The following is a 27,245-nucleotide window of genomic DNA, read 5'->3' on the forward strand; positions in this document are numbered from 1 at the left end:
GCGACCAAGGGATAACAGGCACCTTGCCATTTTTGGTGTTTTGGAATTTGAGTAATGCACTATTGACATTACTTACAATGTATAAATATCTGATTAATTGTTTCTGAGTTGGAATATGAGCTCAGAATTTTTCTGGGGTAGAATCTCCCAAGGTTGGCTCAATAAACGATCGTTGACCTGTACCTTGAGGCTCCTGAGATTATTTCATAAAATAAACATATCACAAATAGGTCTTTGACTGCCTGAGACCTTTCATTTTCTCTCCCTTTCTTTCACTCCAAAAACTTCAAGACAGAAAATAGATTCATTTGCACCTATTGCTCCTGGCTTTGTTTACAGATGTGAACACTTTGCATTTTGCTCTCAATAAGTGCGAACCTGGGACTTGGATCTTCATGGTAATCAAAGCACACGGATTTGTTGTCAGGCAGACCCATCACAGATCATATGACTGTCTTAACTAATCAAGTTTTCTTTGAGTTAGAGATAGTCAAGTACATAATCATCTTATAAACCCTTGCCAAAATAATACTATGTTTAGAGATGACAATAAAATTGACATGATCTTGGTCAAATCGCCTATCTCACTAAATTCAGCCTCCCCAGTGAAGAATACAAATTGGGAAAACTGTCCCTCTCTTTGAATTATACCCTAGCATGAGTCATTGCTTTTAGAAGAGGAGGTGTAAAGGAGAAAACAGATCAGAAAGCTGGAGGGGAGAAAAATTGATAGTTTATTTCTTGAAATAGTTTGTAACCTGTGCAATCTGTTCCATATTCAGAATTTCAGCTGATGCTGGGGAAAAGAAAAAACTAACAGACAGGGCCTTGGAACTTTCGCTGAAGTACAGTTTTGTAACACCACTAACTTCAATGGTTGTGACAAAACCTGAGGAGGACAAAATGGATGTAATTGCCATGGCTGACAAACCCATTCAAAACGGTATTCAGTTTTATTTAGTTCTTTTGTTTTTACATTACTTTTTTTTGGATTTCGTTCATTCTTTGACGAAAACATTAGTCATAGTTCGAACAGGCTAAATATTTATTGCAGAAAGTACAAAGAAATGCAAAATGATCCTCAAAATTGCCTTTGGTGATTGCAGCTCATTCAATTAGAAGGTAACAAAGTATATTCCTCATGTTTTTTTAAAATTTCAGTCACATTAATGATAATTATTCATTCATTGGTATTGCCATAATAATTTTTAGACTTGTATCTTTGCAATATTTGTACTTCTGGGAATGAAACATTGAAACACACTTATATTGCATAGGACAGCATACTAAAGCATTGGAAGTACAGTATCTTCAAACAGAGTTATTGAACAGATTATCCATTTAGATCTCCTCCTGATGTGCCCTGCATCACAAATGCCAGTCTTCAGCTAACTGAACTTACTCTGTGAGATATCAGGAAACAACTGAAGGCACTGGATAGAGCAAAGCCTGTGGCCCCTGTAAACATTCTGGGAATAGTACTAAAGACTTGTGTTCCAAAATTAGCTGTATCCCTAGTCAAGCTCTTCCATTCATCACAACATTGGCATCTACCCAGCATGCAGGAAGTTGCCCAGATATGCCTGACCTGGGAGAGTAAGTGTTGAAAATAACATTGTTCGGAGCACAGATTTTAAAAAAAGCTGAATCTGAGTTTGTTTATCACCTGAACTGACAGGCAGCTTAAATTAAGGGTGTTTGGAAAACACCTAGCCCCAAGTTTCCATGAAATAACTTTTGCCAGATTTTGTCCTTAGTCTGAGACTTATGCCCACCAATATTCTACTGAACGTTGGCACATTAATAGGAAGCATTTGCTTCAGTGAGTTCACAGATCATCGTAATTGATTTTTCATACGTGATGATTTTTAGTAACTCCTAAAGAGTATCTTCCACTCGAATTTCTGGCAGAGACATCCGAAGAAGGGAGTTTATGCCCAAAGGCAAAATGGTCAAGAGCTTTACTGAGATTGACCTCAATCACTCCTGGATGGGGATGCCACGAATGGAGAATAAGGCTGTTGGGTTTTCATGTGTAGGAGCCCAAAAGGTGTTTTGAACCACATGAAAGAGTGGAATTGGCACTGAATGTCATGCCTCTCACTTCCAGAAATGCAAACCCAGAGGAGTCCAATGAGCTGAGAAAGGTAGGCAGGGTAATACACACTTGGCACAATCCCATTATTTCTGGCCACTAATACATTTTACCTACTGAGAATGTAATCCTTGTATGACCAACTCATCACTTTAGGTAAGAATGATTAGGGCAAATCAAGCAATAAAATATTGACCACACGATAGATTATATGTTCCTATTTTAAAAAAAATTTTTTGCATGTAGAACTTTGGAACACTTTCCATTAATCGAACATTAACTGCATAAATTGTCTAATGCCATTTCAAATTCAAATCACCTAATTCACTCAATTTCATTGCAGGAGAATCTTGTTCATATTATCTGTGGGCACCACCATCCGTTCGCATATTTTTCTTTGATAAACTCATGGAAGGTTGAGTTCTGCACAAAATGGTCATTAATATACTTCCTGTTCAGAAATTTGGGAACTTGTTTCAGTGAAACTGGGCAGCACTATTTTGTTAGAGATAATGGGAACTGCAGATGCTGGAGATTCCAAGATAATAAAATGTGAGGCTGGATGAACACAGCAGGCCAAGCAGCATCTCAGGAGCACAAAAGCTGACGTTTCGGGCCTAGACCCTTCATCAGAGAGGGGGATGGGGGGAGGGAACTGGAATAAATAGGGAGAGAGGGGGAGGCGGACCGAAGATGGAGAGTAAAGAAGATAGGTGGAGAGGGTGTAGGTGGGGAGGTAGGGAGGGGATAGGTCAGTCCAGGGAAGACGGACAGGTCAAGGAGGTGGGATGAGGTTAGTAGGTAGCTGGGGGTGCGGCTTGGGGTGGGAGGAAGGGATGGGTGAGAGGAAGAACCGGTTAGGGAGGCAGAGACAGGTTGGACTGGTTTTGGGATGCAGTGGGTGGGGGGGAAGAGCTGGGCTGGTTGTGTGGTGCAGTGGGGGGAGGGGATGAACTGGGCTGGTTTAGGGATGCAGTGGGGGAAGGGGAGATTTTGAAACTGGTGAAGTCCACATTGATACCATATGGCTGCAGGGTTCCCAGGCGGAATATGAGTTGCTGTTCCTGCAACCTTCGGGTGGCATCATTGTGGCAGTGCAGGAGGCCCATGATGGACATGTCATCAAGAGAATGGGAGGGGGAGTGGAAATGGTTTGCGACTGGGAGGTGCAGTTGTTTGTTGCGAACTGAGCGGAGGTGTTCTGCAAAGCGGTCCCCAAGCCTCCGCTTGGTTTCCCCAATGTAGAGGAAGCCGCACCGGGTACAGTGGATGCAGTAGCACTATTTTGTTTCCATGCAATGAAGTCAAGTTGGGTAGAAACCGTGTTCTCCAAAAAGAGCAATGCCAGTTACACGAGAAATATTTGTCTGGACCAGCCTGTGGTTGATATTCAACAGATCTCTCTGCTGTCCGACATGAACTCTGGGAATAAAAGTTGAGTTTGGTTGTGACATTCACAACTATAGCCAGACGGTCTGAAGGTAGTTGACCACAACCAAAAGTCTTCAAGTGGTAGCTGGCAATAATTCCTTGTTGCGTTTTTCATAAAATGTCCCCGTAAAATATTTTCAAAAGGTGTTTAGGGATATCTAGGTTAGGTTCATTAGCCATGGGAATGCAGGGTTACAGGGGTAGGGTGGGGGACTGTGTCTGGGTGGGATGTTTGTCGGAGGGTCTGTGTGGACTTGTTGGGCCGTATAGCCTGTTTCCACACTGTGGGGATTCTGAAACAAAATCTAAAACTATTTTGCTAAGTTCTTCGTACCAGCGTACGATCTGTGTGGCCTATAAATGATTCATTGGGTAGGAACGAATATTTTTACAAGAAGCATCCTCTTCATATCCAGCAGTTCCTCTTCATTTATTGCAAGGAAAACTCCATGGGATTGTCAAACTCAAGTGGAGTCAAAATATTCCATTGATCCTTCAGGTAATCAGAGGTAGTTCCAGAATTTTTCAGAGGCAATGTTACAAAACAAAAATCAGATGTCACCTAGTTCACTCAATTTCAAGAAAAATTAAAATCAAAAGAAACAAAAAAACCTCAGGAACTCTTTCTTCATTCCAGCAATCCGTAATTAATTTTTGTGCACTTTTCAGCATCAAAACATTTCTCATTTTTCCCAGATTCAGCTATTACCAGTAGCAATTTCTCCAGAACTTTGTTTTAACCGATCTCTGCTGCATTGTGCCTGTAACTTTGCTATTCTAGCAGACTAGCACTTTCTCACCTTCAGTTATATATTTAGAGCAACTGATAACCTTGTGGGTGGATTGTGGGAACGTTCAAACCACAATAGCACACACCAACCTTGAGGGAAAATTGCCGATGGAAGTGGCTTAATTCCTCCAATTTGTAGACCAGCAAACTGAATTCCTCGAACTCCAAGTCCTAGAAATACTGGCAACGATGAAAATTTACATTATTTGATTTGAATAATTTACATAATTTGGAGCTTTCATAATTAGAGTCTATTCATTTATCAGATGCAGAGTTAAATGTTAAGAACATAAGAACAAAAGGAATTAGAGGATTGGCTAGACAGCCCTTTGGCTCTGCTCCATCATTTGGTAAGGTTATGGTTAATCTTTAGGAGTTCAACCTTGCCTGAGAATAATATGTTATTCTGATGGTGATGCACACAGATATTGTGAACATGATTCTCCTGCCAGAATGAAATTGAATGGATTAGATGAAGTCTAGCATTTGAATTTCAAATGACATTGGACAATTTATGCAGTCAATGTTAGATAAGCTGTTTGCAAAAAAGCTGCTATTTTAGAGATTGGAGCTTATAATCTACTATGTAGTCAATACTTTATTGCCCACTTTAAATTTAATTAAATCAAATTATCTTTATTGCTACATGTACTGGTGGGTGCAATGAAAAATTTATGAGCCATCACTTACAGCGCTATCTTATGTGCAAATGCACTTAGATACAAGCCTTAGTTACAGAATGGAAAGTTGAAGAAAACATTTACATTAGAGGTATACACAGTATGACCTCAGGTCAGAACAAAACTGAAGCAATGTTAAAAAGACAAACATCACAGCCTCTCTCCAAAAGCTCACTGCAGCAGACCAATGCAGGGGACCTCCACATGGCCTGACTGCTGGCTGCCGTCACACTCCTGGGTTGCTTTCCTCGCACCTGCTGCCATCACACTCCTGGGTCGATATCCTTGTGCCTGCTGCCATCACACTCCTGCACTGGATGGATTGTCATTGGCGTCCAGTCTCCAACTGCTGTTCGCTGGTGTCCCTGCTCTGGCCGCTGGCATCTCTGCCGACCGCCGGGCCTGCTTCTGAGGCCTGGGCTGGGTGTCATACACCAAGAGAAGAGAGGAGAGATGGAGGGGAAAAAAGAAAAAGGTGAAAAAGAATGGGCCCTAATGTAAATCCATTTTCCTGTCCAGCTGTAATATGCTTTGATCAGCTTAGAGTCCCCAAATTTTTATCAACCTAAGCCTTAAATAAACTTAATGACTGAGCATCCACAGTGCTCTGGGTTGGAGAATTTCAAAAAATTATTACAATCTGAGTAAAGAGATTGTTCCTCACTTCAGTCCAGAATGATTGTGCTCTTATCCAAATCTATCCCTAGCTTTTGACTCTCGGGGCAAATAGAGAAATAGGGTCTCATCATCTGCTCTGCCAATCTTTCTGAGAATTGTATGCATATTCCCGAAAACACTTCTCATTCTTTAAAACTCCAGGAAGTATAAAACACATTCTATTCAATTTCTCCTTACAAGACCCTGCTATCAATCCAGTCAAACTTCACTGCATCTTCTTTCCTTATTCTTCCTTAATTTTGGAGACGAAAACCATACACAATACTCCAGAGACAAAAGTACAAATTGCTGAAGAAAAAGCTCAGCAGGTCTGGCAGCATCTGTGAAGAGAAACCAGAGTTAACATTTCAATTCGAATGACCTTTTGTCTGAAGAGTCTGAGGAAGGGTCTGGCCTGAGGAAGGATCACTAGACCTAGAACATTAGGTCTGAATTCTCTCCACAGACGCTGCCAGACCTGCTGAACTTTCTCCTGCAATTTCTATTTTTGTCTCTGATTTACAGATTCTGCGGTTCTTTTGGCCTTTACACCATACCCCCTGGTGTGGTTTCATCTGAGGTAATGGGAACTGCAAATGCTAGAGAATCCGCAATAACAAAGTGTGGAGCTGGATGAACATGTGCTCCAAAGATGTTGCTTGGCCTGCTGTGTTCATCCAGCTCCACACTTTGTTATCTCAGATTCTCCAGCATCTGCAGTTCCCATTATCTCTGATACAATTTTAACCTCACCGCGAAGACTCTTCCAGGGATGCCTAACCTGAAGAAGTAACCCTCCTCCCTCTGGACAACTCTCAGGGGATCTCTATTTCAGAACCCTCTCCCCATCCTCCTTTTCTGATGAGGGGTCTAGGCCTGAAACGTCAGCTTTTGTGCTCCTAAGATGCTGCTTGACCTGCTGTGTTCACCCAGCTCCACACTTTTTTAGATAATAAAATGTGAGGCTGGATGAACACAGCAGGCCAAGCCGCAGAGGTTCTTCCTCTCACCCATCCCTTCCTCCCACCCCAAGCCGCACCCCCAGCTACCTACTAACCTCATCCCACCTCCTTGACCTGTCCGTCTTCCCTGGACTGACCTATCCCCTCCCTACCTCCCCACCTACACTCTCTCCACCTATCTTCTTTACTCTCCATCTTCGGTCCGCCTCCCCCTCTCTCCCTATTTATTCCAGTTCCCTCTCCCCATCCCCCTCTCTGATGAAGGGTCTAGGCCCGAAACGTCAGCTTTTGTGCTCCTGAGATGCTGCTTGGCCTGCTGTGTTCATCCAGCCTCACATTTTATTATCTTGGAATCTCCAGCATCTGCAGTTCCCATTATCTCCACACTTTTTTATCTTGGTTTGATCTGAGCCTTGTACACTTCTGGAAAGATTTATTCTTGTTCTCCTATCCTCTCGCAATAAAAATTAAATTGCTGGAGAAACTCAGCAGGAATGGTAATAGCAGTGGAGGGAAAACAGAGTTTACATTTTGAGTTCAGAGACATTTCTTCAGAACTGATAGCATCTAGAAAATTGTGGTTTTTCTGATGATGACAGCCCTGGGAAAGGAGCAGGATATGAAAAGTATATGCAGGAAATCCAGTCTCAGCAGGGGGCTTGTTTGCAATTAGCACTGCATTCAAACAGGCTCCACTTTCACACTTCCAAGTGTCTTAACCTGCAAGGTGAGAACAATGGTTTCACAGGGGAGGTTTAAATGTTTGTGAAGGGCAAATAAAGTTTGCTCAGGAGTTATGATCTGGTACCCAACATAGAATATACTTATTTTAATTTCCGACGGTTTATAATCCAAGCAGTAAAGGTGAAATTTAAGTCTGTATGTAAATCTGCTAATGGTTCATTTGCACTCTTAAGTGGACGTTAAAATCCCATCACTCCTCCTGAAAGAGTATTCTCATTGAAGTTCTGTTAGATATTTGTCCCTGAGACAACCCAAAGTGACAGGTTATGCAATCACTATCACATTGCTGTTTGAGGAGGCTTAATGTGGTTGTCACAATTCTCTACATTACAACAGTGAAGATGCTTCAAAAAGTACTTTCTTGGAAGTGAAGTGCTTTGAGGCATGTTCTTTTGTTGTGGAAGATGCTCTGTAGATTTAGTTCCATTTTTAATGAAATGGAAAGAATTATTTTTTAAAAATCATCTCAGTGTTATGTATTTTCACATATGTATTGTAACTTGAAATTTGATATAATCCAACAGTTTAGAAGCAACTAAAGAAAAATGTTTAGAGAATGGGCTTTTACATGCTGATACAGATCGTAATACAAATGAATCCAAGGCGACTCTCAAAATCTTTTCTTTGGTTCAGCCAAACTCCAGAAACAGCTGAATGGAGGGTATTCCACTAGAATGCAAGGTTTACTTCCAGTACAAAGGGGCCCTTCATTACATGATTTCCCTGCGTCAAGGCATCACTCAAAGACACAAGGACATTTTCCTACATTAAATTTTGCATCATCTGGTAAGATATTTTTTCAAATAAATGCAGTCAAGCTTTCAAATTTCTTATAAGCAATATTCATCAGAAAAGAAGATGATATAGATCTCAATCACTCCAGAGTTACAATTAGTGCCAAGAAAAGTAACAATGAACTAGTAATATTTCAAATAATTGGATATTTTTGGTGGGATAGAAATCATGAGCGGTATTGTGCTCATATAAATCCTTAACATGTTTATGAAGCTCCTCCATGCTATTGGAGCATAGATGATAATTCACTTATGCTGGTGCTTGAAATACATTTGAAAAATATACAATGTCAGCTGCAAATTGTAGTCTTTGTTCCTCAAAAATATAATTTAACTACAGTACTTTCTCACTATGGTGTCCAATAATGTAACAAAGATGACCAAACTTGAAACTTATTCTTCAACAAACATATAATACAACGAAATAGTGAAAAGCTTACTTTTAATAGCAACTTTATCAAAGCTGCACTTAAATATTTTATTTAACATTGATCACTTGGTGTCCTCCAATATCCTTGCATGTCCAAAAATTATGAATATTTTTGAAAGCCTTCTGCACTGATAGAATGTTCTTCGGAATTGTAACATGAATTACACAATCAAACTTTCCCTCACATAAACTCATCATGTTAAATGAACACCTATAAATAGAAACAAAAACAAAGTTGCCGGAAAAGCTCAGCAGGTCTGGCAGCACCTGTTTTTACCTATAAATAGAAACTGCAACACATTCAATCCAATATCAAGCATCACAGTTCACAGGTCAGCGCAACATCGAGGGCCAAAGGGCCTGTTCTGCACTGTATTGTTTTATGTTCTATCTACTTATTTTGTGGTCAATAGTTGAAAATCATTTTATTCATCAGATATTACACAGTTTGGAGCTGGAGGAACACAGCAGGCCAGGCAGCATCAGAGGAGCAGGAAAGCTGATGTTTCAGGTCAGGACCCTTCTTCAGAAATGGGGGAGAGGGAGGGGAATTCTGAAATAAATAGAGAGGAGGGGTAGGGCTAGGGCAAGTAGGTGGCATAGTGATAGGTGAGTGCAGGTAGTCAGTGGTGGGGATTGGTCGGTGATGTGGTAGGAGTGGTGGGGATTGGTCGGTGATGTGGTAGGAGTGGTAGGGATTGGTCGGTGATGTGGTAGGAGTGGATAGGTGAAAGAGGCGGGGATGAGAGGGAGGGTTGGTCATAGAATGAGGCTGGGGGTGAGGAGATTTTGAAGCTAGGAAAGTCCACATTGAAGCCATTGGGTAGTAGGCTCCCAAAGCAGAAAACGAGGTGCCACTCCTCCAGTTTCTGGGTGGTAACATAAAGACACTGGAGAAGGCCCAGGATGGACATGTCGTCCAGAGAGTGGGAGGGTGAGTTGAAGTTGTTCGTGACTGGAAGGTGTCGTCATTTGTCACAAACAGAGCACAGGTGCTCTACAAAGTGGTCCCCAGCTGGTCTCACCGATGTAGAGGAGGCCACATTGGGAGAACCGGATACAATAGACCACTTTAGTGGATGTGCAGGTGAACCTCTGTCTGATGTGGAATGTAGTTTTGGGTCCTTGGATGGAGGTGAGAGGGGAGGTGTCGGGCCAGATGCAGCACTTTCTGTGGTTACAGGAAAGGTGCCGGAGTTGGTGGAGCTAGTGGGGAGTGTGGAGCAGATGAGGAAGTCGCGGAGAGCAATGTCCCGAAGGAAGGCAGATAGGGATGGGGAGAGAAATATATCCTTGGTTGTGGAGTCAGATTGCAGGTGACGGAAGTGGCGGAGAATGATACTTTGAATCCGGAGGTTAGTGGAGTGATTCGAGAGGACAAGGGGGATTCTGTCTTTGTGTTTGTTGCGGGAAGGGAGTGTGAGGGTAGAGGTGCGGTAAACACAAGTCATGCGGTCAAAGGCATTTTCGACCACTGAAGGGGAGTAGTTGCAATTGTTGAAATAATAGGATATCTGAAATGTTCAGAAGTGGAATGCCCCATCTTGGGAGCAGATGCGGCAGAGGCAGAGGAATTGGGAATAGGGGATCACATTCTTGCAGAAGGTAAGTGAGAGGAGGTGTAGTCTTGGTAGCTGTAGTTGGTGGGCTTGAAATAGATATCAGTTTTGAGGTGGTCACCAGAGATGGAGATAGAGTGGTCCAGGAAGGAGAGAAAGGGATCAGAGATGGTCCAGGTGAACTTGAGGTTGGGATAAAACATATCAGTAAAGTTGATGAACTGTTCAAGCTGCTCAGGGGAGCATGAAGTAGCACCAACACAGTCATCAACGTAGCAGAGGAAGAGATGGGGGATAGTGCCAGTGTAGCTGCGGAAGAAGGAATGTGTTATCTCTGACTCCAGCATCGGCAGTTCATACGATCTCTGATTTCATTCGTTGGCCTTCTTTGTCTCAGATTTTATTGAAGCAACATCATCAATACTAAAATACCTTCAAAATCAAAGTCGCTGGCACAAGTAAGATTTATCACAGGAACAGTCATGATTTTCAAATATGAAATAGAACTTTGTTACCGAAATGAGAAACTAGTTACCAAACGTTTTCCTCCGGCACTCATCAGGCCAATTTCAAGAACTGCAGGAGGATAAGATGTTGATTTGTTGTCAAGTTGATGCTGATTGTCCATGACATTGCCATTGAGAAAACAATATTATAAGCTCTCTAAGTTCTGGGTAATTCAAAAAAATGATGAGAACCTTGCTGTGCTTTTCTATTTTGTTTTTGAAGAGCCTAGAATTTCATTTGCCATATTGACCACTTTCTCAGCCTGCCCTGACATCTTCAAAAATTTGTGCTCATTTATCACCAGGGGTATCTGCCCTGCAACTCCGTTTGAATTTACTCCACTGTTCATATTGCTTCCACGTCTCTATTTGCAACAACAGTGCACTGATTCTATTTGTTTCTTACCTCAATTGGCATCTGTGAGGCAACTTATCAATTGACATAATTTTCCATTTTTCTTCACAGATGCTGCCAGACCTGCTGAGCTTTTCCAGCAATTTCTGTTTTCATTCCTGATTTACAGCATCCACAGTTCTTTTGGTTTTTATTAATTGACCTTCTTGTTACAATGACAGAAGTGATTGTATACTTCTCTCACTGTCCTATCATCCAGTGCTCCTGTTACTTCCAACATTTCAATACTCCAGGAAAATTATTAGCATCTCCTATGATTTATTTACCCTGAATCACTGTTCTGTGGTTATGTTGTGGGCATCTAGCTCATTATGTTTATCTGACAGCTTTGTAGCCACATGAATTTCCTGAGGCTTTGTCTCTTGTTACCCTTCTGTACAGGAACATTTTGTTTATGTGCCCAACTAGATCTTGAAAGGAAACCTTCAGCAATAGAAACAAGATAATATCAGGTTCTACAGCAATTGCTCTTTGCTTGCTACTTAATGCTAGCTGAGTGTTTGACAAGTTTTTTTTGACATGTGAGGTCCAAATGCAAAATCTGACATCGCACCAGCCAGTTGTACTATGTGACACCAGACTAGAGTGTACCTGCATCATTCTGGCACAAACTGGGGTGCAGTGGGGCTTTGTTTCCCTAAAAGACACACAGTTTTAACCATTCAAGTGACAAGCATACAGCAATTCCTGCATAACCAGCTCCAGGGTCGCACTATTGAACACCATTCCCTGTCCTAGATCCTTATTTGAGCTATGGTGTCTACTTGGAACTACCAATATTCTTGATATATTGGCTATGAAAACGTATAGCATCAAACAAACTGTGTTGTTATTTTTGAGCTCTCTCAGCCAGAAAGTATGTTCTAGTTCTACCTGGTCCAGAGGTAACATGCTGAATAAAATATGGTCTTACTGTCATTGCATACGTTATGAGACATAACTTCTTAAACTTTTGAAAATATAAATATATTTCAGAGAAACCCAACAGTGTGGAAACAGGACCTTCAGGCCAACAAGTCCACACCGACCCTCAGAGACCACCCAGACCCATCCCTGTATTACCCACCTGATCCACACATCCCTGAACACTACGGGCAATTTAGCATGGCCAATTCACCTAGCCTCCACATGTTTGGACTGTGGGAGGAAACCGGAGCACCCAGATAAAACCCACGCAGACACAGGGAGAATGTGAAAACTGCACACAGACAGTTGCCTAAGGGTGGAATTGAACCCAGGTCCCTGGCACTGTGAGGCAGCAGTGCTAACCACTGAGACACCATGCTGCCCGAAAGTTGTTGGGTTTTGATGGCGATGTTGAAATTTTTTTCAAAATATCAAATTAATACATAGAATTCCTACAGTGTGGAAACAGGCTATTCAGCTCATTCAGTCTACAGCAACCCTTTGAAGAGAGTCCCACCCTGTTACCCTGCATTTCCGATGGCCAGTCTGCCTAACCTGCACATATTTCAATTGTGGGAGGAAACCAGAGCACCAGGTAGAAACCCATACAGACGCAGGGAGAATGTGTGTCTATTTTGTTTTTGAAGAGCCTAGGATTTCATTTGCCCAGACAATTGCCCAAGACTGGAATCGAACCTAGGTGTCTGGCACTGTGAGGCAGCAGTGCGCTTCCCCCATCTTCAGGAATATTTTCAGAAAGAATTTATTCATATTTATGCTTTGTAATTGCACAGCACTCTATGCACAAACTATTTAGGAGACATTATTTTATGACCTTCACTGTAGCTCTTCTCTGATTTGTTGACATACAATGATGCAACATTAACAAATATGTTGAAGGTTAATGATTACATTTGTCCAGTCGCTCATCATTTTTCCAAAGTGCAGTGACCCTGCTGATAAACACATTTGCAGTTAAACATTAAAGGTTGCTGCTTTTCTTTCAGAACAAAGTTGACCTTTTGGTTATCGATGCTTTTCAAGTTACTTACGGAAATGATTGCTTATAAAATGTTAGAACGTATAGAATATTTATGTGCAGAATTTTATAATAATTATCAAGATGTATGTTGCTAACTTGTTTTAATTAGAGATTTGCACAATCCGTTTCAGGGATATATCATACATTGAGTTGGACTAAAATGTATTTATTTATAGATTTTTTTCTGAGGGTCAAGTTGGCTCACTCATACAAAATTTAATAAGCAATGTTTTTAAAAATCTGCAGTGGTTAAGAAAAACATGCTAGGATTATATATTTTTAGAAGTGTGTTCATACATGGAATGTGGGCATCACATTCTAGGCCATCATTTATTGCCCATCTCTCATTGTCCTAGTGAGCTGCCTTCTTGAACTACTGCAGTCTGTGATATAATCCTTTTTCAGTATCCAATTATGCTGTGTGGGCTGGAAGCCTGTTGAGATTGTAACATTTAAGCACATGGTGTTTAACTGCTAGTTATACTTGTCCCAAGTATGGGTCTTGTTTTAAGGTTTTTAATCAGTCATGCCTTCAAGGATCAGTGAACAGCAGCTCAGGGATCAGTTTTAGTCAGCGAGAGACACAGAGAAGTTTACTCCTTGTTGTAAAGTGCTTCTGTTAGCTGGCTTCTTCCAGTTGGGGCAGAGCTTGGCTCATGGGCTGTAGAGTTCTGCTCAAAGAAGTAGAGAGCTTGAACTGTGCCAGCAATTAGATAATGGATACTGTTTTTGTATTCCAATGAGATGTAAATTCACATGGAAGACAGCTCATTTGGAAAAGAAGACCGAGAGGCTGTGTGTGGGACCTTGTTGGGAATTTTCTTGACAAAATTTAGACATAGCTCAAGTTCAGTGCGAATTAAAATTGTGCAGCAATTAGACTATCACAAGGAGTGTCAGGATGGAATATGATCTTGGGAGAACAGGTTGAACAGCTAACTCACAAGCAGTTGTTGAGGCAGTCGTTGAGGCAGTCTGTGACACAGAGGATTTGGGAGATTTTCAAAGCTAGATCTGCAAAAATGAAGAATTGGAACTCTCATCAAGAAGGCAAGGAGTTAATGAGAAATTGAAAAAACTGCAGATGCTGGAAATCAGAAATGAAACAGAAACTGCTGGAAAATCTCAACAGGTCTGGCAGCATCTGTGGAGAGAAATCAGAGTTAATGTTTCAGGTGCAATGATACTTCTTCAGAACAGATGGTGACTGGGAAAAAGTTGGCCTTTATGCTGATGGCAGGGACGAGGGAGGGATTAAGGAGTAAACAATAGGTGGAGCCAGAGCCCAAAGAAAGTGAAGAACAGCTGGAGAGACAAAGAAGTGGATTATGGCCAGCCTATGACAATGAATGGCTGCTATCAGGGACTAATTGTGGCTAATAATAGGTAATGTGAAATGGCAGACCATATGATAATAGCCTGGTATGTGGGAGTTGGGGTCAGAACATGGCAGAAGGTGCCTCAAGCTCTAAGAGTGTTGAACTTGATATTGAGTCAAGAAGGCTGTAGAGTTCCCAAATGGAAAATGAGGCACTGTTATTCCAGCGTGCACTGAGCTTCGCCGGAGCACTGCAGCAAGACTGAGATAGAGATGTTGGCCAGGGAATAAGGTGGTGTGTTGAAGTGGCAGGCAACTGGAAGCTCAGGGTATTTTTATGAATAGAACATAGGAGTTCTGCGAAGCAGTCACCCAGTCTATGCTTTGTTTCCCCAATGTAGAAGAGTCTGCCTTGTGAGCAGCGAATGCAGTAGACTAGATTGAGTGAAGTGCAGGTAAAGCACTGCTTCACCTGGAAGGTGTGTTTTGGCCCTTGGATAATGAGAAGGGATGAAGTTAACAGGCAGGTGTTACACCTTCTGCAGTTGCAGGGGATGGTGCTGTGGGACTGTGGGAGTGTCGGGAGTGAAGGAATAGAAGACCAGGGTGTCCCAGAAGAGACTGTCCTTGCAGAAGTGGACAAGGGAGGGGAAGGAAATACTTTCCTGTTGGCAGTATGCTGCTGGAGATGGTAGAAAATGTGGCTAATGATCATCTGGATGTGGATGCTGATGGGATGGTAGATGAGGGCAAGGAGTCACTGTCGCTGTTGCAGAAGGGAAGAGATGTGGTGAGGGCAGAAGTGCAGGAGATGGTTTGGACCTGGTTCAGGGCCCTGTCAACTATGGTACTGGGGAATCCTTGGTTGAGGAAGAAGGTGGACATTTCAGAGGCCCTCTTGTCAAAGTTGGCATCATCAGAACAGATAGAACAGAGACAGAGGAACTGGGGGAATGCAATAGAGTCTTTACAGGAAGAAGGGTGTGAGGACATATAATCAAGGTAATTGTAAGAGTCAGTTGGTTTGTAGTGGATATTGGTGGCCAGCCTATGCCGAGAAATGGAAACAGAGATGTTGAGGAACTGGAGGCAGGAGTCAGAGATGGACCACATGAAGGTGAGAGCTGGGTTGAAATTGGAAGTGAAATATATAAACTTTTCCAATTCCACATGAGAGAGGAAAGCAATGGTATTTTCGATATGCCAGAGCAAGAGTTGTGGGTGTGGGCTGGAATAGGACTGGAACAAGGAACGTTTTGCGGGTACACACAAAGAGACAGGTATAACTGGGGCCGATGTGGTACCCACGGCCACTCCTTTGACCTGAAGAGAGTGAGAGAAGTTAAAAGAGTTGTTCAGAGTGAGGATGAGCTTGGCCAGGCAGAGGAGGGTGGTGATGGTATATCGACGATTTAATGAGATTTACTGGCTCTCAGTACCATTCAAGTCTGGTTAGATTGGTGAGAAATTCATGGAAACTGCCTTGACTGCATCTGCCATTTGATATGCTCTGTGGTGTATTTCACTATAGTTTATCTGTTAACTCAAAATTATCTCAAGTTATTCCTAGATATTAGAATATAAACTGTAAATTTTTATTGTAGATTTCTTTTACTTTTCTAATTTGGTGTAGTAATGTTTATTTTATTTGTTAAAAATCATGGAATATTGTGAGCTCATTATTTTAGTAAGTACCTGGGATTTCAAATGTTAAACAAGACAACTTGCTAGTCACTAATCTGGTCATAACATGAAATGTTGGTTTCACATGGAATTGTAACATAAAGTTGGTAGGCTTGTCTAATCGTAAAATAAATTGAGGACTCTTGTCTGATGCAGATCTAAACACAAAATGAGTGCTTGGACTTTGTTCAGCTGAAAGATGATAAGATTTTCATGGTGAATTTTTCTCTACTTATAGTAATGGTTTTGTGTTGCTAAGACTGTTGTAGAGAGAAAATACTATCCCTAAATGATTTACAAAATATAAACCAAATTAGCTAAGTAGCATTACTTGAAAAGTTAGAGTAAGTGTTAAATACAGAGACAGAAAAACCTAATGTAATTGGGGTAATAGCAGAGCATGTGGAATTGGAAGAAAAAAAATAACCCAGATGTAGCATTTCAGTTTGTTTGACTAAAATCCAGTTGCAATTGAAATTGAAAAAGAAATTAAGATGCAAAGAATAAAATAAATAAAATTTGGAAAAGAAATAGAAATTTGAAAGCTTAAACTTTAACTCCAGAAATAGATAGATTACCAAAGGAAGAAAAAGGTAAAATGCTTGAGAATTCCAAAGAGAGAAAGAAATTAAACAGTATAAATTAGCTAAACAAAAGTTTAGGTTACATGGCTTAAAAGAAGGTATTCTAGTCAAAAAGACTTAGGAAAAGGTTGTGGTCATTTTCATCTGTTGTAAGATATTTCATTATAATATATACAAGATGGTCTCTTTGCTCTGTAATTATGTTTCCCCAAAAGATGTGTCATACTACAAATATCTACCTCAAATTATATAGTTTATAGCTCATACAGCCCAACAAGGCTCTGGTAACATTTCATGCAAGCTTCCTCTCATCCTATTCCATCCAACGCACTCAACAAATCCTTCTTTTCTCTTTTATAACTCAAGATTATATCGACTTCTCTTGTATGTAGCAATGCTAACACTGCTGCTAATCTTTGAGGTAGGACATTCTACCTTCTTACAACACTTTAGGAAAAGGTGTTTCTGTTTTATTCTCTGTTTGAATTAGTTGCCAGAACCCTACATTTCAGGCTCAGAGATAGTAAGAACTGCTGATGCTGGAGTCAGAGGTGACACATTGTGGAGATGGAAGAACACAGCAGGCCAGGCAGCATCAGTGGAACAGAAAAGCTGACGTTTCGGGCCCAGACCTTTCTTCACAGTCTCAACGCAAAATGTCAACTTTCCTGCTCCTCTGATGCTACCTGTCCTGTTGTGTTCCTCCAGCTCCAAACTGTGTTATCCCTATATTTCAGGCTTCTAGTTTTGGTTTTCCCCACAAGTGAAAACATTTTCTCGATGCCCATCTGATCAAGTCATTTCATAATTAAAAACATCAGTGGGGCTCCCACATCGTCTCACACAACCCTCTCCCTCCCCCTCCCCCTCAGCACTGCCTTTTCTGGACAAGAGTACCCCCGCCTCTGCAGTCTTTCTTGCCAGTTAGAACCTCTCAGTTCTCATTCTACATCACAGATGGAGTATGCCATTAGGTTTTACTGTTAAGAAAATAAACTCTTTGAGTCCTGTTCTCACCTGTCAAACATTAAAGAGTAACAGAACCACAGCAACAGCATCAGGCTAAGAAAAAGATTTTTAACTAATGTCAATACCACACAATAATTAAACACATAAACTGACTATTGATTGTCTTTCTAAACCATTAGTTGGATTCATAAGTTCAAATTCTCAACAGTAAAGTAAAGCTTGAGTGACTTACATTGCTATCTGAGCCTCTGAGAGCATCTGAGAGTAAATCTGAATTTACTGCTTTATAACCCACCGAAGATGTGTAATATCTAATCTCAGTATAATTTGATTGGAAGTTGTATTAATTTGTTTTATTTATTTTTTCACAGCTGACCATGTAGTAACTAGTGGTAAGTTGTTCACGTTTCTTTCTAACCACAGACACAGTCAGACACAGTGTTAGCAAATTATTTTGAAATGGATTTAACATTTAATTGTTAGGTTTTGATGACGCTAGTCACATTTCTAACAACTTCTAATCACCTCTACTATCGGTCTTGCCATCCCTTTAGAAACCAGGTTTGGGCTGCAGAATGATGGAGATGCTATGTCTCCATTCAAATCTGCTGGGCTGGGCGTTAATTCCAAGACAAGGAGAGGGGAGAGTGCTTCTTTGAGACCTGGAAGAGCAGGATCTGTTACCATTTTATGTCTTTGCTTCCCAGCCACAGCCTTGCCAGGTTGAGCAGCTGGCTACTGGGAGTCTAGACCTTTAGCACTAGAGTGCAACAGGCGAGGTGAGAGGACAGAGAAATTCAGAGGGCTGTATGTATGCTGGGCAAAAAGGTCACAGGATGGAGGTAATATTGAGGTTCAGTGCAGGATAAGGTTGTAAGCGAAGGAGGTCAGAAGCCAGATGGAGAAGTGATTAGAGGAAAGAATAAGGGTCAGATTTCACTCCACAATGGGTTAGAGATCGGAGGCCAGAGAAGCAATTGGAAACCAGAGAGATGACAAGTGGCTGGGTCAGGAAAGCTCAGAAACCCTGCAGAACAGATGCATGGTGTCTGGGAGGTCAAGGAGAGATAGGGTTTATGATCACTTGGAAAGGCACAGTTTGATTCATGACAGTCAGCATGGATTTGTTAGGGGTAGATCATGCCTCACAAACCTTACTGAATTCTTTGAAGAGGAGACCAAATGGATGAAGGTAGACCAGCGGATGTGGCATACATGGATTTAGGTAAGGCTTTTGATAATGTTCCCCATGGTAGGCTCATGCAGAGGGTAAGGAGGCATGGAATAGGGGGAAATGTGGCAGATTGGATTCAGAATTGGCTGACCCTTAGAAGACAAAGGGTGGCAGTGAATGGAAAATATTCAACATGGTGCTCAGTTACGAGTGGTGTACCACAATGATCTGTTCTAGGTCATCTTCTATTTGTGATTTTCGTAAATGATTTGGATGAAGGAGTGGAAGGATGGATTAATATGTTTGTGGATGATACAAAGGTGAGTTGAGTTGTGGATAGTGCGGAGGGCTGTTCTAGGTTACAAAGGGACATTGATAGGGTGCAGAGCTGGGCTAAGAAGTGGCAGATGGAGTTTAACCCTGAAAAGTGTGAGGTGATCCATTTTGGTAGGACAAACTTGAAAACAGAAAACAGGGTTAATGGAAAGATTCTTGGCAGTGTGGAGGAGCAAAGGGATCTTTGGGTTCATGTCCACACTTCCCTGAAAGCTGCTACCCAGGTGGATAAAGTTGTTAAGAAGGCGTTTGGTGTGTTAGCTTTCAATAATAGGGGAATTGAGTTCAAGAGCCGTGAAATTATGTTCCAGCTATACAAAAGCCTGGTTCGGCCACATCTGAAGTATTGTGTCCAGTTCTAGTCGCTTCATTACAGGAAAGATGTGGAAGCATTGGAAAGGTGCTGAGGAGATTTACCAGGATGTTGCCTGGAATGGAGGGAAGGTCTTACGAGAAAAGGTGGAGAGAGCTAGAGCTTTTCTGTTTAGAATGACAAAGGATAATAAGTGACTTGATAGAGGTGTACAAAATGATCAGAGGTATAGATAGAGTAGATAGCCAGTGACTTTTTCCTCCGGTGGAGGTAACTATGATGAGTAGGCATAGTTTTAATGTGAGTGAAGGTAGATATAGGGGGGATGTCAGGGGTAGGTTGTTCATTCATACTGTGGTTGGGGCATGGAATGCATTGCCAGAGAGGGTAGTGGAGTCAGCCTCATTAGGGACTTTTAAGCCGTTATTAGATCGGCATATGGATGATAGTATAAGGTAGCGGTGGAGGTTAGATAGGCCTTAGGTTGAGCATAAAAGTTCGGCACAACATTGTGGGCCAAAGGGCCTGTATTGTTCTATGTTCTACGTTCTATTAATAAGTATTGTAAATAGCTGGGGTGCTAGCACAATCGCTGTGGTACCCCACTATCCACTGCCACTTTGGAAAAAGATTTAAAAATGGATTTTGAGCTGTGGATTGGAGTCATGAATAAGATTTCTAACATTTTAATATGTACATCCCCACACACAATTATTCTACCTGTTGCATGTCTCAATCCTTCGCCCCCTCGGCTAAAATCGCATTAGAATTACAGAATCCCTACAGTGCGGAAACAGGCCCCTTGGCCCAATGAGTCTGCACAGAACCTCAGGCCATCCCACCCAGACTCATCTGCCTCTAACCCACCTAATCTACACATCCCTGTGGGCAATTTAGCACGGCCAATTCACCTAACCCGCACAGCTTTGGACTGTGGGAGGAAACCAAGGCAAACTCACGCAGACACAGGGAGAATGTGCACACCCCACACAGACAGTCGTCCAAGGCTAGAATCGAACCTGGGTCCCTGGTGCTGTGAGGCAGTAGTGCCAACCACTGAGCCTCTGTGCCACCCCTTTGCAGAAGATCCTGGCATGAAAACGTCTGCGGAAAGATAAACAGAGTTTATATTTCAAATGCAAAATGGCTCTTCTGAAACTTTTGGTTTTCAAATCTCCAACATCTACAGGATTTCGCTTTTATTTTAGTGCATAAAACAACATCTTTTTGAGTTACAAATAGAACATGACAAATTTCTTTTTCTTTGCCTGGCTTTTGCCTCTGTTCAGTTACCTGACCTTAGAAAATACAATATGTTGTTATCTTTAAAGTATAAATATTTATTTCTAATGGCTGTCAACATTTGCTAACTCTACATTTTTAAAAGTTGATGGAGATCCTCATTTCATTATCCAACTGCCGAAACAACAGAATGCCATCTGTTTCAACATTAATGGGAAACCAGGTTCAATACTAAATCTTGTCACAGATCTACAGACAGGTAACATTGTGTCATTTATTTTAAGCAGAGCATTAGAAGAGAAACAATTATAAAATAAAATGCATTGATACTGTTGCCTTTGAATGCTAAATAAAATATGTTCGCAGAGGCTATTGTCCCATCACTAAGTCACCCTTTATTTACACATGGAGAGTTCTTGACATTGATCCAGCTCTCGAGAGTGAAGACACTGATTGGACTCCCTGGTTTAGCCAGATTAACAGTCCCAATTGGGAAATTCATTTTCTATGAGGTCCACCTGGCTGACCTTGTTACAATCACTACACTAAAGATGCCACAAAATATTTCATGAGCAATTATTCTGAACAAACCGAATAACCTCTAACACAACAATGAGAGAACAGAAATGAAATGAAAGATAAATCATTACCAGGATATCTAGAAAACCTATTTTCTTTTGTTTGAAGGATCGATGGGTTTTTGTTTACATCCACTAGAACACTAGACTTTCTACTGCATTTACAGGAAAATAATTTCCCACAGCACATTTCCAAGAAAGAAAACAGACACTGTTCTAACTCTCTGAAAACACATGAATTTTTATGATTCAATGAAAAGGAGGGAAATTCTTATTTGTCCTTCCTTCCTGTCGAAAAAAATCATGACATTGTAAAACGCATTTCTTATAATGTTCCTGTGAAAAACAAAATCAAATTATTTTGCAATTATTATATCTTTATGGAGGTTCATATATCACATAAGTTAGCTTCTGATTTTTCCTTTCGGTTACATTAATGTATACTTATCCACAAACAGATACACACAGAGACTACAGGTCAACACAAAATTTACCCACAAGGAAATGTTGGGAATTATTAGCATTGTTACAAGTAAATCTCTGACACTGTTGCTGACGGAGAGTGAAAGAACATGTTATTTTGTAACTTTTTCCATTGTCTTCACTTTGCTATTTCTCTCTGTCTCAGTCTCTCTTTCCCTCCATCTCTTTCGTTCCCTTTTGATTCTTTGTGTTTTTTTCTCTTTGTGGTTTACATCACTTCACTATATAGATTTATGTTTCTGTACTGTATGTTTATTTTGGCTGGACCATGCTGACAAAGGGTATGCCCTGTCAACTATTGCTCTTTTCTTTCTTTTCATTTGGTCTCCGCCACATTTTAGTGTTCCTAGCAAATAATATCTCTCATTTCCCACCCTATGCATTATGTTTCATCTTTTTACTATTTTCCTTATAGTTTTTTTGTGCGCCTTCTAACTTTTCCATTCAGTCTGTATTCTTCCCGTTAGGTTAGGTTATCCAAATAACTACCTTACCTTTGGTGTTTTAATAATCATCACCCATTAATCAAATGTTTTATTTGCATATTGTGTTTATTGTTTCTAAGTTATTTTTGATGTATTTGTCATAAAACTACAGGCATAAAAGTAAATGGACAATTAATAGGAGACAAGAAAGTAGAAAACAACCAGAAAATAAATACATACTTTGGAACATTTGGGATTGAAAACAGGAAAATCCACATGAAAATGGCAGTGACAACTGAAAAAATCAACATTTATTACAATGAAGAAAAGATTATTATCCCTTGGTCAACTACAGCAACATTAACATATGAGAGGTATTGTCTGCAATAATAAACGGCCATGTGTTTGCCCTACTACCATTTGTCGCAGGTACAGTCACTGCAAAAATGGAGTTTTGGCACTATCAGTCATCTGACTGGGTGGCTTGTGGTCAGAGGATTCATGCCACTAGAGTCTGAGAAGTGTTTTATGGTCACTCCTGTAGGGTGAGCACAAGGAGTTGGGGGATTTGCATATGATGAACCAGGGAGTTGTGAATACACCAGTCAGACATCTGGTCACTCATGCCTCTTGCTGTTGGTAAAAGTTGGTAGAGGTCTGAGAAAAAGAACAATAGTCTTTGGTTTCATTCTGTTGATCTTTTAGGAAGGTTCATTGGGGTTTGGATCCTGAAAAGGCAGCACAGGAGTGAAGGAATCAAGGCTGAAGGGGGAAACACGGCAGTTAAAATAATAGGGAGAGAAATGATGACAGGAAAATCTCAAGTTCAATGTGGAAATTTGGAGCTGCTTTGGAGAGTATGGTAGACTTGGGAGCAGGAGTCATGATCATGGCCTCCATCGGGAGAATGCAAATGAGCAAATTGACCATCAGCAAGATGTGATGCAGAAGTTCAAGGGGCAGGAAAGATAGCTGTATACAGAGTTCAACGTGGCGTTTCTCACCGTTGGGTCTCATGGATGGAAAGGGTTGCCTGAGTAGTGCTGGATAAAGGGGTCAGATAGATATGAGGGGGTCTGAGGGGGAAAGGGGGGTGTTAGTGTGGCAGTCACACTGAGCCCGGTGCTGATGGTGTCCAGCATGATTCGCATTACCTGCTATCATTTTCACTTTTCTAGTTGCAAAATGTTTCTAGAAAATAGCAGGAGGAACACCCAGGGTGGGCATAGACAGCATCAGTTTTGGATAGAAGCTCAGATCCACGTTTGCTGAATGATAGTACATTGCAACAAGAAAACCATGAAGCATCCATTTGCAAACAGCAGCTAAATTGAATTTGCAATCATTGTCTTACCCATTTCATTTACAATCAGAGTGAGGCAGCTATGAAGTCAGATGCTGGTCAAAGGCAACTTGCCACATGACATTGTTACTTGCAAATTGTATCCAGGCATATCAATAATGTTGAAATTGGAAGCAATCATGGTATAAAAGACCAGTGCTGGCCAAAGGGAAACCACTATTCATTCAACTGCCAAGGGTCCCATGTGATCCACACAACTTCTTGTCCTCGCCGGTGATGTAAGTGAGCGATAGTACCGAATACAGCGTTAGGTTCAGAATTTGATGTGACAATAGGTTTGGGAAGATGGTATTGCACTGCAGATGTCCCTTTTTCACTTACAGTACATATGGTGGTCACTCAGCCAGAGTAGAACCTTCAGCAACTGGCTGTACACTCTAAGGTGGGGTATTCAATGCAGACACGTCTCCCATTATCTGCATCTACCAAACCCTGAAGAAACCTTGAATAAACTCAGGTAAACCCAAATAAACATAAGATTCAGCCATTTAGATCTTTAACTTGAGTGCAATCTATTCTGTGTTCCCATTGACTTGCCAGTATATAGACTTGCACAATAAGATTTACATAAACAAAAACAGAGAAAATACTTCCACTGCAGGTAAATTCTCACAGTGTTACATTGATTACATCACAAGCTTAACGTTTTGCTAATAATAGCACCAAGTTGTACCAAATGGGCAACAGAGAACAGCAACATGCAGTTTTTAAACTCAGGTTAGGTGGATTAGCCATGGGAAATGCAGGGATAGGGGAGAGGGTGGGTTGCTTTTTGGAGGATCAGTGAGATTCTATGATTGCTGGGATGTGGGTGATTTGAACTGGGCCAGCATTTGTTGCCCTTGAGAACATGATGGAAGTGCAGCTAGGGATGGGCAATAAATGCTAGCCTAGCCAGTGATGCCACATCCCATGACGGAACACAAAAGGTGCTGCTTTTCTCCCTGCTCAGTGTGGGAACGATATGCAAACAAGTCAAATACTGCATAACCAGAAGTTCAGTTGGCGTGATTTCATGAAAAATAATAACTGATAAACTGCTTGAAATTATATGTCCGTAATCATTCACTCACTTATGCTTTTATGAAGATCTGAAACTATTTTGGATCAATTACACTTGAACACAAAAATTATCTCTATCTAGCTGCTCAGTCACCATCTGGAAAGAGAAAGATCTCACAATAATGATGGGGGATGGTGCAACATTCATTATCGTGCTGCATCGGGTCTGGAAAAATCACCCTCTGCACAGAGACTTTCTGGGATTTTATACACTTGATAGCCACAGGCTTTCAAATATGACTCATGGATTACTTGGTATGTAGCACATTCACTTTATTACCTATACAGTCAACAGAGACTGAACTTGCATTTACATAGCATCTCAGGATGCTTAAAGCATTTAATAACCAATTTTAAAGAGTATTCACTGTTGTAATGTAGGGAAATGTGGTAGCAATAAGCAGTAACATCCCACAAATAGAAATAACATTGATTAATGTTATATTGATGTTCATTCAGGATAAATGTTATACAAGACACTAAGATGACTCACCCTGTTTTACTTTGAAAAGTGCCAGCTAATAAATGAAAAATAACATTCATAACGCACAAGTGCCACGAAATGACTATTACCAACAAGAGAGAATCTAGCCATCTCTCTTTGACATTCAATGTCATTATTGTTGGTGAATTTCCCTATTTCAGCATCCTAGGGGTTACCAGTGACCAGAATCTGAGCAAGAACAAATCTGAGGTCAGTAAATCACCTCCTGAATCACCCAAGCCTAACTACAACTACATGGCATGAGTTAGGAGTGTGATGAAATATGTCACACTTGCCTGGATGAGGGCAGCTCCAACAATACACTAGAAATTTGATGCCATCCAAGATACAGTAGCCCACTTGCTCTGCACCTCGTCCCCAACTTTAAGCATTCACTTTCTCCACCAATTTTTCTTCATTGCATTGGTGTATACTATAGGTAGGATGCACTGATGCAATACGCTGAGTCACATTCAGTAGCACCTTCCATACCAAAAACCTCTGCTACATAGATAGGCAAGAGCAACACAGAATCATCACTCCCTGCAAAATCCCCTCCAAGCCACAACACCCTGACCTGGGTCTATATCGCTCTTCTTTCACTGCTGCTCAGTCAAAATCCTGGACCTCCCTTTCCAACAGCACAGAGACTGTAGTGGTTCAAGAAGGAGGCTTTATTACAACTCTGTCAAGAGGAGATGAGCAATGCTGCCTTGTCAGCAATGCTCACAATACTGAACAAATAGAAACAATCTGTTACATGCTCTTTAGTATTTCATCTAAGACACTTCAACTTTGTCAATGCAGCGCTCACTCTCAGTACTGCACTGCATGTCAGTCTGGATTAAATGCTCAAAGCTCGGGACAGGGGTTTAAAACTTTGACTTTCTTATTCAGAGATTAGTGGCTATCATTGAACAAAAATTTACATCAGCTGTAGCTAAGTTTGAATTTTTCAGTAGGACAGTTTATATTTCTTATTATACTGTGATGGATTTGTGGAATTCTAATCTTTAGCCAGTACTGACTTTACTTGATATTTGCATAGGCCAATTTTACCATGATGTTGATTATAAGGTGTATAACATCCATCCCGGATTGGACCCAGAAAAACCAGATGCTACAATGGCTATAAAGGGTCATAATCTGACAGTAACAAGGTAGAAGTTTAAATGGTGTTTTTTGTTTATATATCTGAGAATATTTAAATGATTCTTTTGGAAATGTAATTGTTTTATAATTTTGACATTTCTTATAGAGGATGGCAGAAGGATTATCGACTGGATTCAAAGTGGGGTGCCAACATCCCATGCTGGTTTGTTCATAACAGTGGGAAAGGATTTATTGATGGAACTCACACTGACTATGTTGTTTCCTCCTTATTTGACTAAACACCCATACAGCTGATCAGTTTAATAAAAAGAGATGATGAAAAATTATAGTTTCTATATTATACTTTTTCACATGGTCACTTCAAAATATTGCAAAGCATTTCACTGAATAAGTTAAGCTTGAAGTGTGATGACATTTTATCTACGAAAGCAGAAGTGCTTTTACGAAAGCTTTTCAAGATTTTATCAGCCACCTGAATAGCCAAATGTGACCTATGAACATAGCTAAATAGGAAAATGCTCAGCTGAAAGAAAAACCAATATCTATCAATCAATAAAATCAATTCCTAGCCATATGGGTTTAGTTGTTTCCTGGGACCATGTAATCACTTGTGAGGGATAAGTGAAACGGCAATAATCCAGAGCAAAAACCAATAAAATTAATCCAGACAATTCTTTTCTGAGCAAATTTTCCAAACCTATTTAACTGAAATAATTTGTCATTGTGGTCACAATTTAGTTCTGTTGTTATTTTATACTCTCCAATCAAATAACCTTGGAGTTCTCATGCATCACCAGAGTTTTGTTCAAAGAAAAAACAATATACTTTGATTATAATATTATTCCTGTGGATGCAGCATTGTTCCCTAATAGCTTTAGATAGAGCTTCATGTCATTGACTGAGAATCCTTGAAGAATAGGAACTTTGTCACCGAGGTGTTGATCTTTCAGCACTGGGTTCAGTGTACTATTATGGAATGCTTATGCTCTATGTCAGAAGAGTTCAGCTTCAGTATTTCGAATGAAATACAGTCCAGTGCAAATGTTACCAGTTCTCATTGAAGATAAAGCAAAGGTCATAATGTTCACAAACAACATTCACAAATTT

The 27,245-nt window shown here is 40.7% G+C and overlaps 1 protein-coding gene across 2 annotated transcripts in view; it reads left to right on the forward strand.

Annotated features, from left to right (window-relative positions):
* The window catches only part of LOC125460608 (inter-alpha-trypsin inhibitor heavy chain H3-like), a 53,288-nt gene extending 26,826 nt beyond the window's left edge, over positions 1-26,462 (forward strand). Inside the window, exons 15-23 of one of the 2 annotated variants that reach the window (XM_048548246.1) lie at positions 783-943; positions 7,993-8,145; positions 9,020-9,094; positions 17,937-17,957; positions 20,776-20,889; positions 22,289-22,490; positions 24,624-24,796; positions 26,074-26,185; positions 26,284-26,462. In XM_048548246.1, the coding sequence (XP_048404203.1) occupies positions 783-943; positions 7,993-8,145; positions 9,020-9,094; positions 17,937-17,957; positions 20,776-20,889; positions 22,289-22,490; positions 24,624-24,796; positions 26,074-26,185; positions 26,284-26,416 (1,144 nt within the window). In that variant the 3' untranslated portion in view covers positions 26,417-26,462. The remainder of the gene's footprint in view (positions 1-782; positions 944-7,992; positions 8,146-9,019; positions 9,095-17,936; positions 17,958-20,775; positions 20,890-22,288; positions 22,491-24,623; positions 24,797-26,073; positions 26,186-26,283) is intronic. The other variant, XM_048548247.1, reaches the window with a different exon arrangement.
* The last annotated feature ends 783 nt before the right edge of the window (positions 26,463-27,245 follow it).

Source organism: Stegostoma tigrinum, chromosome 11 (assembly GCF_030684315.1).
Source record: "Stegostoma tigrinum isolate sSteTig4 chromosome 11, sSteTig4.hap1, whole genome shotgun sequence".
Taxonomy (NCBI): Eukaryota; Metazoa; Chordata; class Chondrichthyes; order Orectolobiformes; family Stegostomatidae; genus Stegostoma; species Stegostoma tigrinum.